Below are 17,301 nucleotides of genomic sequence, written 5' to 3'. Positions count from 1 at the left end.
CTATTTTGAGATATCCATATTTGGTGCCGGACCCTAAAAATTTTCTTAAGGCGCCTTTTCAGCCAATGCATACTAATTTTAAGGGGGGAGCGTGCGCCGAAAAAGCGCAATTTTTTGGTCAAAACTTTCCAAAAGGTGCCTAAAAACACCTTTTTTGGCCGGTTTTTTCAAAATTTTGATCAAATCTTTGAGTTCTGAGACGAGAAAATTTAACCAAAACGGTTTTTTAAGGCTTTGGGAGAGCTCGGAAATCAAATTGGTCGAGCTAAAAAAAGGTCGATTACAAGGTCGAGCTAAAAAAAAAAAAAGCTCGAGAAAATCCTAGATCCGCCCCTGGCTTTAGGTGTTTACTTTACGACTTTAACTACTTAAAATATCAAACTAACCTCTTTGAAAATATGAAACGATTCGTATAATGTTCTTATGATATGATTTATGATTAGACAAAAACAAAACATAAATATTAAATTTTCAAACTATTTCAATCATCAGCAGTCTTTTTGTCTAACAAGGAGCTCTCTTCAGGTATCGTTTGCATTTCGATATTTTCCTTCGTTGGCTTTCCATCCCAATCTTCAAAGCTTGCACCATTTTTCCTGCTATTGTGACTGCATCTTATGTCGGGCAACATGACTGCGAAGTAGTATACACAGAATACTCCCAAAATAGCTCCTGAAAAGGAACGTGACACTAATTAACGTAGCCTCGAGTTTAGATTAATAAAAGAATTTAATTTCTACTTTAAACCGTATTTTTCAGTTTTTGCCAACAGCACTGAGACACTTATAAGCACCGGGCAAAATTTGTTTTCAGAAATCAAAGGCATTGTACAATCTCTGCCCTACTAGCGCAGAATGTCCTAATTATAATTTCGGTCGCAGAAGTATGACTTGATCAGTTTTTTCTTAAAAAGAACTTTGATAGGAAAGTCACTGCTGAAATGCTTCAAGTAGTAAGCTGATGAGATAATTTATGAGATAATTACTTGTTTAAATAGATAAAAACCTAGAAATTCAAATCGGTCAAACTCGAAAATGTAACAAGTTTGAAATCTCATATTACATTTTAAACATGGTTTCAGAATTTTTTAGCCACACCGCAAAAAAAATTCCTTTCGCCATTCATTCGTACATCACAATTTAATACAATTTGCACAAACAAAACAGATCCAAACCTCCGATCACATCTGTAGCATGATGCTTATTGTCGTACACCCTCGAAACACCAACTGCCGCTGCGAACACAACCAACGCCCATTGTATGAGATGCAGTAAAAAAGAGTGGGCAATTCTAGACTGGCGGAATGTCTGGTGTAGGATTACTAGAGTGTATAGACAGACGTACACTACAGTACTGGTGTGACCAGAAGGAAATGATCGTCTTCCTTCCTCAATTGCATCTAAGTCGTCCGAGTCACACTTCGGATCTGAAACTTCGATAATTCAGAAAAACGGCAATTAAGAGAAACCCTGTCTTTCCTGCGACGGCCTTAGCCATCTTGAATTTATATTCTAGTGACTTTAGTCTGAAAAGGGGGCGTAGCGACTTGCATGTGTGCCGCTTAGCATGCGCAACTAAAATAATTACTCAGTTTATTGCGGCACGCATCAGTTTAAATTTTACTTGCAAATGCGAGAATAAAAAACCAATCCTAATTGCTCTAAGAGCCGCACACTAAGCGGCACGCGTGAAAGACTGGTCCCGTAAAAAGACCCCTCTGACATTGCAAAAAGTTTTTTCTTTAAATCCTGACCTGTAACGAATTGTGCCCACTTGTACACTTCTGTTCTGTTGAAGTAGTTCTCCGCACATGCAGTCGGTCTGCAGAGAGAAAAGAAGTTGGGTCTGAGTCTGCCGGCAGCACATTTGATCACTCTAGTCGCCAGTCGGGTGACGAAGAAGCCGAAGAGGAAGTTGGTCACGCTGTAGTAGTACTCGGTAAAGAACTGTTTAAAGTCCAGTTTCTGTTGTGATTTGCATGTGAGAGCACTCCTATCCTAAACAGACTTCTTGTGTCTTTGAGAATGAAACAAACAAAAAATACGCAACCAGAAAAAACATAAACCAAAAGGCAAGCTATAATGAGTTTGAGCTTTCGCTTTTCTGGTTGGTCCACAGATGACATGAGAACGTACCTTATATTGCGCGGCAAGGAAAAAACTTGAAATAGTTTTTTTTTCGAAATCATTAATATGAATTTTCAAACTTGAAAATCATTAACGTGAGCTTGCACAGGGGGCAAACTAACTAGGCTGCAGTTCTCATACTTTGACATTGTTTCAAAATTATGCAATTATGTAGCTAAATGAAGCTTTTGAAGGCAAGTTTTAACATTATTCGAGCAACATATAATTGAAAACAGAGGCAACACAAGCAACAAAATTTTGAGGCGCTTTACCATAAAATGCTACCAAATGTTGCTTTGAAAACGTAAGAAATGTAAATACGCCTCAAATTGAACCCTCGAGATAATGTTTATAAGTCTGATCTTTGTCGTCTGTGACACAGAAACTTGGAGAAAACACCTCGTCTTACGTAACCTTCAGTCTAAAGCTTGTCCTTAAAGCAATGTGCGAACATATACAGCTAATTGCATGAAAAAATTAATGCTGCGCATCACGAGTAAAAATTGAGCTTGGGCATCAAATTATTTTTTGCCCGAGCTCAATATCACTAATGTTCAGCTCGAACACCAGAACCGAACATAGACTTGAACAAATTGAGCATAGAAAATTGCACCTGGGTTTGGAAAAAAGTTGACTGATCATACAACACAAGAGTTGATTTTGTAATAATTTCATTAAGCTTTAGAGCATACCTTACAGATGAAAACGCGACCTAAACGCGAAGAAAAATTCGTCATTTGCTAGCTTAAATCAAAAAGTATGTCCCTTGACTGTACATCATTCTAAGATTAACAAAAAGCGGACATGTTTTTTTACATTTTAAGAAAAAAGCTAAGCTGTGGTGCAATCAACCAGTGCTACTTGAACAGCAGTGCTACTTGAACGGCTACTCTTGCTCAAAGGTGTGTGGAAACATTTGGTCTCCTAAAAACTAAGTTGTCTCAAAAAACTAATTTGTAAAATTTGAACAAAATGCTTGCCTACAGAAAACAGCTTTTAGATTTAAAAAACTTAAAAGAATTATCGAGCCTCTGAAATAAATCAATCAGACACCTACAGCTCTGTAAAAACAATTTAAAAGGCGAAACCAACTAAAAAACGGAAACTGGTCTATTTCCTGGAAGACCCAAGAAAAGCATGTTGTAGCAAAACGAAAACAAGAACTTCTCAACCTTGATACAATACAACCTAGAAGCGAAGCTTAGCTTCGCAAACACTAGCAAGAGCACGAAAAAAGCAGCTCTAAAAAGTGCAATAGGAAAAAGTAGAAATAAGCCTCGAATTAGTAAATATTCGGCTACGTCTCGGATTCAATCTGCGACCTAGAGATAATGAGTCTCACGCATTAACCTATCAGACACGGACGCTTAATAAATCACAAACACTAGCCACAAACAAAGCAGAGAACAGATGCTATGAAATTTCCACTGCTACAGGTCGTGATTATAGCAAAAATGCCACCAAATAAGTGAACACTTATTTGCGAGATAGGTTAGAAAAAAGCAGGTTCGTACTAATACACTAAGCTGATCGCTAGTGGAAAGTATAAATTGAAAATTGACAACATTTTTTTCAGAACTACTTTTTCAAAACTGTAAATTTTATTCTTTTTTGGGCCTGGGGTTGGAGGTCATGAAAAAATTACGGTGATAGAAGCATAAGTCGAAACATTATAACTCCGCATAAATTGAAAACGAATACTTATAGTGCCTATGAATGCTATAATTCGTTCAGAGATCAAAAAAGATACTGCCGCTTTATATCTCCAAAATCGCATTTTTTCCATGCAAAAAAAAGGTACCACATATGAACGTCAAGTGGCCTCAACTCATATATTACATTGCAGCCCCATTCGACCGATATATTAAAAAACCCAAATAAATTCATCGAGTCGACAAAAACAGAGGCTAAGCAGAGTTTCGCATCCCTTGCGATAAAACGCAAGCGTAGCATTGCAAGCTAGCAATAGAATGAGACGGAAATAAAAGTCATACTTTTTTTTGAAGTATGAAAAAATTCGATTTCTAATAAACAGTCGAGAACCACAACTACCAGCATTTAACAAACTTCTAGCGTTTTCCAAGCGTCCGCTATGACGACAATACGTGGGTAGACGCAAAATGAACTGAAAATAAAATCCGATAAAGTATAAGCAGAAACTATTTGGGCCGAAATGAGCTTTTCATGGAAAACAAAAGAAAATACATAGTCAGTGCTAGTAAAATTACAAACTACAGATAAAATTACAAACTCAAATTTGCGAGGTGCCAACTAGGCCGACAAAATGCGAGCAGAAAATTAAAAGTCAACTTAGTTTTTCCAGGAAAACAATTTTCAGTTTCAAATAGAACTAAAAAGCAAGACCCGACATGGACTCGAACCCCAGACTCTAGACCAAGTGGGAAGGAGTCTGAAAGTTATTATGGTTCAATAACTAAACAAATTTATTGTTTTTCAGACCTAAATTGTCATTGCAGACCCAACGGCAGTTTACGCAAGTAAGACAATTAAATACTAATATACAAAAGTTTTCTCCGATATTTTTCTAATATATATATTTTTCATTTCTTGCTTGCAAATATAAATGAGGTGAACAAATTCTCTGCTAGTTGCACAAAAATCATTTATGTTCCTACTGGAAGTAACTATGAATTCGTAAAAAGAGAGCCTAGAGAAAAAAAAACAAGAAGAAAAATTCGTTAAAAGTTTTTTAAAATATTTCAATTTTTTCCGATTTTTTGTGTCTTCCTTTTTTATTTGGTTTATAAAATTTACTGTAATCAACAAATCTTTTCTTTTTGCACATCAGCAAACTATTCTTGATAAAAAATATGGTAACACAAACGACCGTCAAGTGGCGCCAACTCGTATATTAGAAAAAGAGTTTAAATTCAAGTTGGCCCCAAGCCCGGAATTCTTGAGTTTAAACTTTTTCTAATATACGTCATGGTCGAGGTCATGGCCGAGTGGGTTAGGCACAAGTCTCTCATCACGAGGTTCATGCGTTCGATACCCGCTTCGGTCACGGCTGGAGGGGTCCCAGTGTCATCCGCCTCCTCAAGGTGGGACTGGCTGCGGCAAAATGGATGAAATCTCCCCCTCCCCCACGGTTAGTCCTGCACTGAGCAGGCCGGGGGCTAATAAAAAAAATCGTATATTACATTGCAGCCCCGTCAACCGTCATTCGACCGATATATTAAATTTTCAAAATAATCTCCCCGCGTCGACAAAAACAGAGGCGAAGCAGAGCTTCGCATCACTTGAAATAAAATGTAAACGTAGCATTGCTAGCTAGCGAATCGACGGAAAAAACTAAGTCATATTTTTTGGTAAATATAAAATCATTCGATTTCTAAAAAACAGTCGAGAACCACAACTAGCAGCATTTAACAAATTTCTAGTTTTTTCCAAGCGTCCGCTGTGCCGACAATACGCTGGTAGACGCCCAAGGAACTGAAAATATAAGTCAATAAAAAATAAGCAAAACCATTTGGGCCGAATGGAGCTCTTCAGCGAAAACCAGAGAAAAATACATAGTCAGGGCCAGTAAAATTACTAACTACAGGAAAAAATCAATAGGAGTTGCAACCACAATGAATTTTGCTAACAATTTAAAAAATTCAAGAAGTGCCAACTAAGCCGACAAAATACGAGCAGAAAAACGAAAGCCAATTCTGTTTCTCCAGGAAAAACAATTTATTTTCAATTTCAAACGTAAATAAAAAGCAGGACCCGACGGGGACTCGAACGCCAGACTCTGCGCTAAGTGGGAAGGAGTTTGAAAGTTATTAAGGTTCAATAATTAAGCAAGTTAATTTTTTTTACAGATTTGTAAGAAAGTTGCTTACGGTAAAAAAAAGTCTAGTCCCCGAAAGTCTGGTCCGAAAGTGTAAAAAAAGTTTTTCAGACTGAAGCTGTCATTTCAGAACCAACGGCATGTTACGCAAGTAATACAATTAAATATTGGTATCGTATACGAAAGTTTTCTCCGATTTTTTTCTAGTATATGTTTTTTTTTTCGTTTCTTTTGTTTGCAAAAATAATTCTCTGCTACTTGCACAGAAATCATTTTTTGTTATTACTGGGAGTAACTATGAATTCGTAACAGACAAAAAAGTTTTTTAAATGTTTTTATTTTATTTTTCGAGTTTTTGGTATCTTCCTTTTTTATTGGGTTTATTCAACTTACTCTGATCGAAACATCTTTTTCTATTTGCACATCAACCAGCTATTCTTGATCTCTTCAAAAACGCTGTTGTATTCAAATTTTCCAACGTCGAGCTAAAGATTATTTCGGAACAGATATAGTAAGCTAAATTTTGAAGAAAAAACAGAGGACGAAATTATCTACCATCACTCTCGTGAGTGGGTTAGATATTAAATTCTAATTTGGTTAGAATTCACGAACGAGTTGCTTCTGCAGAGTGCTAAATGGGAACCTATAGTGAATCACTAACAAAGTAACCTGTTTGCAATTTTCAGTTCGGTCCAACTCTTTTGAAGACACGCCTCTTAGCATTTGAAACATAACAAGAGGTCCCATACACAGCACAAACAAAACAGGGTACAAAATTCCAATAGTCCAATACGGCACAGTCGATTTCTTGTAAGGGTACATGATAGTCTGATCGTCGCAGAAAAATCCACGATGAAATACTGGAAACAGAGTTGCACTCTTGTCGTAAATTTTGATAGCCGGCAGCGTGATCAGAATCAAACAGTTCAGAAGTTCTAACACCACTGAAGTTGAATAAGATTGGTTCAATAGTTTAATTGGTTCCATAGTTAGTTAAGTAGTCAGCCTATTTTTTTGTACTTTTCTCATTCATTTACTGAAATATACCGAACAGTAGAAAATAGTTTGATTAGAAAAGAGAATTGCTTCTAATGAGCTAAATTTTAATGATTTTTTTGCGGTAGATAAGTTTGAATAGATTTATCTTTAACTAAACCTCTGAACGAAGATTATGATTAATCTGAGATCAATTTTGCCTGATTATGCGTCACTCGCCATAAAATTTTACACAAATTCGAAGCTCAACTGCTCGCCCAATTAGACAGCCGAAAAACTGAAAAATAAGCAATTTTAATTCGAAAAAAAAAGAACTAGTATCATAGCAGCCCCTTGCATTATTAGTCTTTTTACAGATAATAGCACTTCAGATACAAGCACTCCAGCTTCTGTGCTACGCAACCTAACTGACATAAGAGAAACGTCCAAATTATACAGAAGCACAGATGCACAAAGCGGGTTCATTGACCTGAGATCAAGCAAGTTGCTCTGATTTGATATTGACGAAAGACTTAGCGATAAAATATCTAACACAGACGCGAAGATTAGTATCGTCTACACGAGCATAAATACCACAAATAATGGCAGTGAAAATTGAGCACTAAGGTGCTTTGACAGCTCCCTTTATCTTATTATAAAAATCGGATAAAAGTTTTATCCGACCGTTAGGCACACGTCTCTCAACACGAGGGTCATGCGTTCGAATCTCACTTCGGTCACGATTGGAGGTGTCCCAAAGTCATCCAAATCCTCAAGGTGGGACCGGCTGCGGTGAAATAGATGACATCTCCCCCCCCCCCCCCCCCCCCCCCCCAAGGAGGTTGGTCCTGCATTGAGCAGAACCGGAAGCTAATAAAAAACCATTGAAAATAGGGAAGAACTTAGTATTCGGGTGTGTTTTAGTTTTTTTTCTTCCTGTTTTCCACGAAAAGCCAGTTACGACAAATAATCATCGAACTGGGTTGAGCGATGTATCATATTAAAGCCCTTTCAGTGGTGATTCGAACGACATTAAAATTTTGTTGAGAAAAACTGGTTTAAAATTTTTGATTTTTCGTCTTAATTCGAGCGAATAAAGCAAGCGAGCAGGCGTGCAACAGCTTAATTAGGAGAAATTGAAAATTCAAGCCCTAAAAACTGAATTTTAAGCAAGTAAATATAATTTTTCGAGTTTTCTAGCTCCATTCTGTCAACCAAAAAAATTCTAAAAAAAAATTGGAAAATTTTCTGCAAAAAACGAAATCTTATGAAATTTATCATTTTCGTTTTTCTAGTCAATTTTCTAAAAAAATAATTGTGTTTTATTTTCATGTATTGCTATGGATGTCAAATATAGCAAAATACAGTTTTAAATCAGACTTTTTTTATCACCCCACTTAGAAAAACTAATATGAAAAAAAAATATCTTGTAGAAGCTGACAAATAAGCGCTTGGCGTAGTTTATTCTTGAAACTAAACTCGCGAGTCACGCATTTTCGGTGCTTCGAATTTTTGAAAAACCAATAAAAACGGCATATATCGAAAACAAGATCTGCAACCTCTAAGTGTACTCTGAGAGGACAATTACAGGGTTAGTAATTTCAATTATTTTTTCAACTTCTTTTAACTCAAATTCAAAAAAACATAGAAACGTCTTATATCGGAAGATTAGCGGGCCTTTGGAGCAATTTGGGGGCAAGATTTGCAACGCTTGAGAATACCCTGACAATCAGGTTGTATCAGTATAATGTAGCAAATTTCAAACTATATGAAGTTTTCTATAGATAAAATCTTTAAAAAAAAAACGGCGCAACTCAGAAAATAAAAGCATTTGAGCAGTCACATTTGAACATAAGATTTCCCATCCATCAGATTACCCTCACAGAACCCAAATACAGGGTTGGATATTTCCAAATTTTTCGAAGAATTTTTTTAATCAAAGTTTTCTAAAAACTTTGGAAAAAATCATGAAAAAAACGTCATCTTTCAAGAACTACAAGAATTTGAGCAATAAGGTTGGAAGGCAAGATTCACAACCCCTGAAACTACACTGAAAACGCCTCACTATAGGGATGGATAATTTAAATTTAGAGTGAAGTTTCTTTTATATCTAAGTTTTTTGAAAATTTTTGATAAGACACCAAAACGTCACATCTCGAAAACTAAAAGCATTTGAGCAGTCGCATTAGGACGCAAAATTTGCAACTCCTGAAAATTCCCTCACAGATTCCACCATCAGGGTTGGGAATTTATAATATTCGATTTTTTTTAAATCTAAGTTTTCTAAAAAAAAAATTGAAAAGAAATTAAAAAACGTCATATCTCGAAAGCTGTAGTCATATTTTGAGGCAAGATTTGAAACTCCTGAGAGTACGCTGTTATGACCCTACTACAGGGTTAGTAATTTCGAATTTTTTGAAGTTTTTTAAAATTACGTTTTCTGAACACTTTCAGAAACGTCGTCTCTTGCAAACTATAAGGATTTGGGTATTCACAATTGGAGGACAAAATTGCAATCCCTAGGAAACCCTGATAGCATCCCACTATTGGGTTGCTGATCTTAAACTTGGTAAAAAAAACACTTGATTTCGAAAATTTCTTAACCATTGCATTATACGATATACCTTAGACGTGAAAAATTCTTTCGTTAAGCAAGCAAAAATAATACGTTGAAAAAGCTTAAGCATGGCAAGATAGTGATGCCCGCATTTAAATATATAATAGATTCTTCAGACTGCAATTAAAACTTTTGACGGATGTGTGTACACCGTATCGAAGATATGTCGGCCTTGAACTCCAAATAAAAGATATTCGAACGCTTTCTATAACAACGCTTATGGGGTCAGAAAACGACCTATTTGGGGTAATTAATACGCGTTATATTTCCAGACTATTCGGCAGGCTTCAAAACAATGCATTGGGAAGGAATTTCGGCCCAGAATGTGATTTTGTTCACGCAAAATCAGATACCTCATTGCGCGTTCATTGTTGTTTTTGAAGTCGCTTAGCCGAGGAGTTGCCATCGTCTTTTCGGCCTGGTGCTGTTTTGAGTGTAGTTTTGATGCGCAGTATTAAATAACAGCCCTTTTAGTCGTAATTTTGATTCCAAAAATATATAAAAAAAATTGACTGCTTCACAAAAAACTGGCCTGAATATGTTAGATTTTCTGTGTATTCGAAACGCCTCCTTTGGTTATATTATAGACGAGGCTGTTAAGCATAGCAAATCGCATTTTTTAAGTTGGACAGGAAGGAGATCTCATTCAAACAGGCACCATTTTCGATGCAATTCTGCTGCTCTTCAAATAGCTTTGCTATAAAAAAAAATAGATATTACGTCATTCAAATCGTAATATCAAAAATAGACATTTGGACTATTACAACGACGCTACTACCAAGCCTTATTAAAACTGCAACAGAACAACTGCCATACCTTATATGGAAAGACAATAGTTAGCATAGTCAACAATGGTTTAATCAAAACCAATGGACAATATTACGCGGACAAAAAATAGCTTGTATGAAAATCAATGATTTTTCGGGCAACTACCTTCTAAATATGGCAACCGAATCTTATCTCCCTTCAAAAATTGTTTTATAAAATAAAAATAACTCCAAGTATAGTGTTAAAAAAATGACGAAACCCACTGTAAAATTGTCAGCATATTCGAAGTGATGGTTTAAAAACATAAAAATCTGCATTACCATATAAGGAAAGCCGCCACCTTTTGCAATAACTATGCTTTTACGGATGATTCCATGTCGCACCGTAGAGCGAAGCTTTGTATAAATAGGCGAACTGCAAAATTCAAATCATTAGTTTGAAATTCTAATATCTGAAACACAGAAATTTTTATACTTTCATCATTTGCTGCAAACATTTTTAACGCCTCGGTTCAAATAAATATTTGTTAATTCTCAATTACGGTAATTTGATTGCATATTTAAACGGAAGCTATTCCATAAAAAAGGCATTGGCACGTATTTCTAAAACGCGTACAAAAAGTAGCTAATACATTTCTGCTAGTTAAAAATTTTAATTTGCAAAAGCAATTCGATCTACCATTGAAATTGAAGAAAATGGCAAACAGTGGAGCCACTGTTTCAGAACAGACCTTGAAGGTAAGAAATTTCCATTTCTAAGTAGATTTCAATCACAAACGTCGATCATTTTTCCTGAGAGTAGCGCTAGCTCGAAGAATATAAAAGTAATTCAAAATGCGAAAGACTTAAGGTTCCCATATGAAAGTCAAATAGAAAATCTTCTCCCTTTAAAAAGTTGAACAAAATTCGCGCCTAAATTACTTTGCCGTTTCATAATCGCTATGAAATCAAGAATGCGTGCCTTGAGTTTTCTGAAGCGGACATAAACACGTGTTTGAACAGATACTTGAAAATTCCGAAATTGAACTTGGCAAAAAAATCAGTCTAATTAATTTTACTTCTAGGATTATTTGGACCTGAAGATGCACCAGACGAATATTTTCATGATGATAAAGTTCTCTTCCAAACTTTACAAAGAAATGGTCACCTCTCATTTGGAGCCCCAATGCGAAGGAGTGAGTAACAAGACACAATGGGAGAAGATGAAGAAACTACTGAACGACAGCCAAGCCACTTTCATAGTGTTCAAGATGTCTTACAAAACAAAAGATGGTAAGAAGACCTTTATAACAGATTAAGACGCCATGACTCGTAATTAGCTCAAAAATGGTTTACAAACCACCTTTTTGAATTGGACAATTTTGTTGAAAATTAGTTCTGGGAACGACTGAGAATATAAATGACTCAGAAATGGTCTCAATAAAACTCCGGATACTATACTTGTTGACTAGTAACATCTAGAAAACGCGCGTTATCGTGGAAAATCTAAAAATTCTATCAATTTGATATTTTCACAATGATTTGCACGGTACAGGTGCACACCGGGGCAAAATTCTGTTCATCTCATGGATCCCCGACAGCTGTTCTCTCAAGGAGAAGATGGTGTATGCGGCCAGTAAGAATACACTGAAGAACAAACTAGAGGGGGTGGCGGAAGAGGCTTTGAATGGGACTGACATGGCGGATCTCGATTACGCAGAGGTGGCCACTTCAGTGTCCAAGGGAACGGCAGATGTATAACACTAACAAACCAACTGTTCCATAGACGACACTGATTTTGTTAACTAACCCCCCTGGGGTGGGGTTAATGTTGCAAAACTCATCAACGAAAAAGATACTTAAACTTTTATATTTATCAGTTTGAGCTTAGAAAAGTCTTTCAGTTTACGCCAAAAACTGTCACCGTCAAAATCCGTCAAACTAAGTCCGTAGAATTAGATATCATTTTGAGATTCAATGTGAATAACAGTATATGCCTTATTTAGCAGTTACAACGAGCAATATCGTCATTTAGAAACAAGAAATATCTAAAAACGGTTTAAAGTTGGTGGCTAAATTGGCAGAAACTACAGTTTTTTTATTTCCTTTTTGTTAGTATGTTTTTTTAGATTCCCTTTCATCGCTACTTTAACTATTTCATGTTAAATGTGTCGTAATTAAACTATTTCAATGCCATGTTTCTCCAAGTTGCGTCAAGAGTTGATCATTGTTAATTTTGTGACGTAGATAGAAGGAAACTAATATGTTAACTATTGGCAGGTTCCATAGACATGCACGAATACGTTAAGTAGCGCTTGGCAAACAAAACAACCAAAAAAAACAGCAATTGCCGAATTAATCTTTAGTCAGATTAACTTAATTTGAGATTCAGAAAATGGAAGGTCCATTTATTCAACAACTTAGTTCTAGCGTGGGTTATGCTGCTGGTACGCGAAGTTATTTTTTAAAAAATGATTAGAAACTTTTTTCTTGAATTATAATTAATTCTGTTTAGTAGCGTTTCTGTCACCGTCAAAATCCGTCAAACTAAGTCCGTAGAATTAGATATCATTTTGAGATTCAATGTGAATAACAGTATATGCCTTATTTAGCAGTTACAACGAGCAATATCGTCATTTAGAAACAAGAAATATCTAAAAACGGTTTAAAGTTGGTGGCTAAATTGGCAGAAACTACAGTTTTTTTATTTCCTTTTTGTTAGTATGTTTTTTTAGATTCCCTTTCATCGCTACTTTAACTATTTCATGTTAAATGTGTCGTAATTAAACTATTTCAATGCCATGTTTCTCCAAGTTGCGTCAAGAGTTGATCATTGTTAATTTTGTGACGTAGATAGAAGGAAACTAATATGTTAACTATTGGCAGGTTCCATAGACATGCACGAATACGTTAAGTAGCGCTTGGCAAACAAAACAACCAAAAAAAACAGCAATTGCCGAATTAATCTTTAGTCAGATTAACTTAATTTGAGATTCAGAAAATGGAAGGTCCATTTATTCAACAACTTAGTTTAATGAAAAGCATTTGAACGAAACGCTACTAAACAGAATTAATTATAATTCAAGAAAAAAGTTTCTAATCATTTTTTAAAAAATAACTTCGCGTACCAGCAGCATAACCCACGCTAGAACTATTCGAGAAAGCATGAACAAAAAAGCAGGGGTCTTATAAATTATTCCGCCCAATGTTAAAATCAAGTAGTCAAATCAGAAACAATAATGCTCAAATCTGATTGGTTGAGAATGAAATCGTGACTTAAATACAATTTGATTTACAGTTTCAAATAGAATATGATGCGCTTTTAGGATGCCTTGAGCTGAATAAGAAAGAGGACCTATATTGAGAAAACCTATCGCAAAAAAATGACGAAACCCGCTGTAAAATTGTTAGCATATTCGAAGTGATGGTTTAAAAACATAAAAATCTGCATTACCATATAAGGAAAGCCGCCACCTTTTGCAATAACTATGCTTTTACGGATGATTCCATGTCGCACCGTAGAGCGAAGCTTTGTATAAATAGGCGAACTGCAAAATTCAAATCATTAGTTTGAAATTCTAATATCTGAAACACAGAAATTTTTATACTTTCACCATTTGCTGCAAACAATTTAAACACCTCGGTTCAAATAAATATTTCATAATTCTCATTTACGGTAATTTGATTGCATATTTAAACGGAAGCTATTCTATAAAAAACGCATTGGCACGTATTTCTAAAATGCTTACAAAAAGTAGCTAATACATTTCTGCTCGTTAAAAATTTTCACTTGCAAAAGCAATTCGATCTACCATTGAAATTGAACAAAATGGCAAACAGTGGAGCCACTGTTTCGGAACAGACCTTGAAGGTAAGAAATTTCCATTTCTAAGCAGATTTCAATCACAAATGTCGATCATTTCTCCTGAGAGTATCGCTCGCTCGAAGAATATAAGTAATTCAAAATGCGAAAGACTTAAGGTTCCCATATGAAAGTCACATAGAAAATCTTCTCCCTATAAAAAGTTGAACAAAAATCGCGCCTAAATTACTTTGCCGTTTCATAATCGCTATGAAATCAAGAATGCGTGCCTTGAGTTTTCTGAAGCGGACATAAACACGTGTTTGAACAGATACTTGAAAATTCCGAAATTGAACTTGGCAAAAAAATCAGTCTAATTAATTTTACTTCTAGGATTATTTGGACCTGAAGATGCACAAGACGAATAACTTCATGATGATAAAGTTCTCTTCCAAACTTTACAAAGAAATGGTCACCTCTCATTTGGAGCCCCAATGCGAAGGAGTGAGTAACAAGACACAATGGGAGAAGATGAAGAAACTACTGAACGACAGCCAAGCCACTTTCATAGTGTTCAAGATGTCTTACAAAACAAAAGATGGTAAGAAGACCTTTATAACAGATTAAGACGCCATGACTCGTAATTAGCTCAAAAATGGTTTACAAACCACCTTTTTGAATTGGACAATTTTGTTGAAAATTAGTTCCGGGAACGACTGAGAATATAAATGACTCAGAAATGGTCTCAATAAAACTCCGGATACTATACTTGTTGACTAGTAACATCTAGAAAACGCGCGTTATCGTGAAAAATCTAAAAGTTCAATCGATTTGATATTTTCACAATGATTTGCACGGTACAGGTGCACACCGGGGCAAATTGCTGTTCATCTCATGGATCCCCGACAGCTGTTCTCTCAAGGAGAAGATGGTGTATGCGGCCAGTAAGAATACACTGAAGAACAAACTAGAGGGGGTGAAGAAGAGGCTTTGAATGGGACTGACATGGGGAATCTCGACTACGGAGAGGTGGCCACTTCAGTGTCCAAGGGAACGGCAGATGTATAACACTAACAAACCAACTGTTCCATAGACGACACTGATTTTGTTAACTAACCCCCCTGGGGTCGGGTTAATCTTACAAAACTCATCAAAGAAAATGATACTTAAATTTTTATATTTATCAGTTTGAGCTTAGAAAAGTCTTTCAGTTTACGCCAAAAACTGTCACCGTCAAAATCCGTCAAACTAAGTCCGTAGAATTAGATGTCATTTTGAGATTCAATGTGAATAACAGTATATGCCTTATTTAGCAGTTACAACGAGCAATATCGTCATTTAGAAACAAGAAATATCTAAAAACGGTTTAAAGTTGGTGGCTAAATTGGCAGAAACTACAGTTTTTTTATTTCCTTTTTGTTAGTATGTTTTTTAGATTCCCTTTCATCGCTACTTTAACTATTTCATGTTAAATGTGTCGTAATTAAACTATTTCAATGCCATGTTTCTCCAAGTTGCGTCAAGAGTTGAACATTGTTAATTTTGTGACGTAGATAGAAGGAAACTAATATGTTAACTATTGGCAGGTTCCATAGACATGCACAAATACGTTAAGTAGCGCTTGGCAAACAAAACAACCAAAAAAAACAGCAATTGCCGAATTAATCTTTAGTCAGATTAACTTAATTTGAGATTCAGAAAATGGAAGGTCCATTTATTCAACAACTTAGTTTAATGAAAAGCATTTGAACGAAACGCTACTAAACAGAATTATTTATAATTCAAGAAAAAAGTTTCTAATCATTTTTTAAAAAATAACTTCGCGTACCAGCAGCATAACCCACGCTAGAACTATTCGAGAAAGCATGAACAAAAAAGCAGGGGTCTTATAAATTGAACTTGGCAAAAAATCAGTCTAATTAATTTTACTTCTAGGATTATTTGGACCTGAAGATGCACAAGACGAATAACTTCATGATGATAAAGTTCTCTTCCAAACTTTACAAAGAAATCGTCACCTCTCACTTGGAGCCCCAATGCGAAGGAGTGAGTAACAAGACACAATGGGAGAAGATGAAGAAACTAGTTAACGACAGCGAAGCCACTTTCATAGTGTTCAAGATGTCTTACAAAACAAAAGATGGTAAGAAGACCTTTATGTCAGATTAAGACGCCATGACTCGTAATTAGCTCAAAAATGGTTTACAAACCACCTTTTTGAATTGAACAATTTTGTTGAAAATTAGTTCCGGGAACGACTGAGAATATAAATGACTCAGAAATGGTCTCAATAAAACTCCGGATACTATACTTGTTGACTAGTAACATCTAGAAAACGCGCGTTATCGTGGAAAATCTAAAAGTTCAATCGATTTGATATTTTCACAATGATTTGCACGGTACAGGTGCACACCGGGGCAAAGTGCTGTTCATCTCATGGATCCCCGACAGCTGTTCTCTCAAGGAGAAGATGGTGTATGCGGCCAGTAAGAATACACTGAAGAACAAACTAGAGGGGGTGGCGGAAGAGGCTTTGAATGGGACTGACATGGGGGATCTCGACTACGCAGAGGTGGCCACTTCAGTGTCCAAGGGAACGGCAGATGTATAACACTAACAAACCAACTGTTCCATAAACGACACTGATTTTGTTAACTAACCCCCCTGGGGTGGGGTTAATGTTGCAAAACTCATCAACGAAAAAGATACTTAAATTTTTATAATTATCAGTTTGAGCTTAGAAAAGTCTTTCAGTTTACGCCAAAAACTGTCACCGTCAAAATCCGTCAAACTAAGTCCGTAGAATTAGATATCATTTTGAGATTCAATGTGAATAACAGTATATGCCTTATTTATCTGTTACAACGAGCAATATCGTCATTTAGAAACAAGAAATATCTAAAAACGGTTTAAAGTTGGTGGCTAAATTGGCAGAAACTACAGTTTTTACATTTCCTTTTTGTTAGTATGTTTTTTAGATTCCCTTTCATCGCTACTTTAACTATTTCATGTTAAATGTGTCGTAATTAAACTATTTCAATGCCATGTTTCTCCAAGTTGCGTCAAGAGTTGATCATTGTTAATTTTGTGACGTAGATAGAAGGAAACTAATATGTTAACTATTGGCAGGTTCCATAGACATGCACGAATACGTTAAGTAGCGCTTGGCAAACAAAACAACCAAAAAAAACAGCAATTGCCGAATTAATCTTTAGTCAGATTAACTTAATTTGAGATTC

General features: G+C 35.8%; 5 protein-coding genes across 5 annotated transcripts in view; 4 read left to right on the top strand and 1 right to left on the bottom strand.

Annotated features, from left to right (window-relative positions):
• Nucleotides 1–17,301, top strand: part of LOC134839384 (apoptosis-resistant E3 ubiquitin protein ligase 1-like) — a 381,686-nt gene that overhangs the window by 212,606 nt on the left and 151,779 nt on the right. The gene's annotated exons all lie outside the window — the stretch shown is intronic.
• On the bottom strand, nt 417–7,071 carry LOC134839438 (phospholipid phosphatase 1-like). Its single transcript, XM_063854987.1, has 4 exons — nt 6,592–7,071; nt 1,754–1,997; nt 1,175–1,426; nt 417–672 (listed from the first exon to the last, which is right to left on the bottom strand). The coding sequence occupies exons 1-4, from the start codon at nt 6,907–6,909 to the stop codon at nt 482–484; spliced, it is 1,005 nt and encodes a 334-aa protein (XP_063711057.1). The 5' UTR covers nt 6,910–7,071; the 3' UTR covers nt 417–481.
• On the top strand, nt 9,636–12,397 carry LOC134840390 (uncharacterized). The gene is made up of 3 exons (XM_063856171.1): nt 9,636–11,019; nt 11,346–11,553; nt 11,816–12,397. Exons 1-3 carry the CDS (start codon nt 10,978–10,980, stop codon nt 12,019–12,021), a joined length of 456 nt encoding a protein of 151 aa, XP_063712241.1. The 5' UTR covers nt 9,636–10,977; the 3' UTR covers nt 12,022–12,397.
• Nucleotides 13,647–15,433, top strand: LOC134840391 (uncharacterized). Its single transcript, XM_063856172.1, has 3 exons — nt 13,647–14,131; nt 14,456–14,663; nt 14,926–15,433. Exons 1-3 carry the CDS (start codon nt 14,090–14,092, stop codon nt 15,054–15,056), a joined length of 381 nt encoding a protein of 126 aa, XP_063712242.1. The 5' UTR covers nt 13,647–14,089; the 3' UTR covers nt 15,057–15,433.
• LOC134840521 (uncharacterized) lies at nt 16,005–16,857 on the top strand. Its single transcript, XM_063856378.1, has 2 exons — nt 16,005–16,205; nt 16,468–16,857. The coding sequence occupies exons 1-2, from the start codon at nt 16,016–16,018 to the stop codon at nt 16,671–16,673; spliced, it is 396 nt and encodes a 131-aa protein (XP_063712448.1). The 5' UTR covers nt 16,005–16,015; the 3' UTR covers nt 16,674–16,857.

Source organism: Symsagittifera roscoffensis, chromosome 2 (genome assembly GCF_963678635.1).
Source record: "Symsagittifera roscoffensis chromosome 2, txSymRosc1.1, whole genome shotgun sequence".
In the NCBI taxonomy this organism is placed as follows: domain Eukaryota; kingdom Metazoa; phylum Xenacoelomorpha; order Acoela; family Convolutidae; genus Symsagittifera; species Symsagittifera roscoffensis.
Note: the sequence above shows the minus strand (reverse complement) of the source record. Positions and strands in the feature narration are given on the sequence as shown.

Bases quoted from the DNA above. Each gene is read 5' to 3' on its own strand.
- LOC134839438 (XM_063854987.1), bottom strand. From the start codon at position 6,909: ATGGAACCAATTAAACTATTGAACCAATCTTATTCAACTTCAGTGGTG. The intron at 1,998-6,591 runs GTTACTTTGTTA...AAGTCTGTTTAG, and splicing joins GAACTGAAAATTGCAAACAG to GATAGGAGTGCTCTCACATG. The intron at 1,427-1,753 runs GTCAGGATTTAA...TCGAAGTTTCAG, and splicing joins GTGGGCACAATTCGTTACAG to ATCCGAAGTGTGACTCGGAC.
- LOC134840390 (XM_063856171.1), top strand. From the start codon at position 10,978: ATGGCAAACAGTGGAGCCACTGTTTCAGAACAGACCTTGAAG. The intron at 11,020-11,345 runs GTAAGAAATTTC...TTTTACTTCTAG, and splicing joins TTTCAGAACAGACCTTGAAG to GATTATTTGGACCTGAAGAT. The intron at 11,554-11,815 runs GTAAGAAGACCT...TGCACGGTACAG, and splicing joins GTCTTACAAAACAAAAGATG to GTGCACACCGGGGCAAAATT.
- LOC134840391 (XM_063856172.1), top strand. From the start codon at position 14,090: ATGGCAAACAGTGGAGCCACTGTTTCGGAACAGACCTTGAAG. The intron at 14,132-14,455 runs GTAAGAAATTTC...TTTTACTTCTAG, and splicing joins TTTCGGAACAGACCTTGAAG to GATTATTTGGACCTGAAGAT. The intron at 14,664-14,925 runs GTAAGAAGACCT...TGCACGGTACAG, and splicing joins GTCTTACAAAACAAAAGATG to GTGCACACCGGGGCAAATTG.
- LOC134840521 (XM_063856378.1), top strand. From the start codon at position 16,016: ATGCACAAGACGAATAACTTCATGATGATAAAGTTCTCTTCCAAACTT. The intron at 16,206-16,467 runs GTAAGAAGACCT...TGCACGGTACAG, and splicing joins GTCTTACAAAACAAAAGATG to GTGCACACCGGGGCAAAGTG.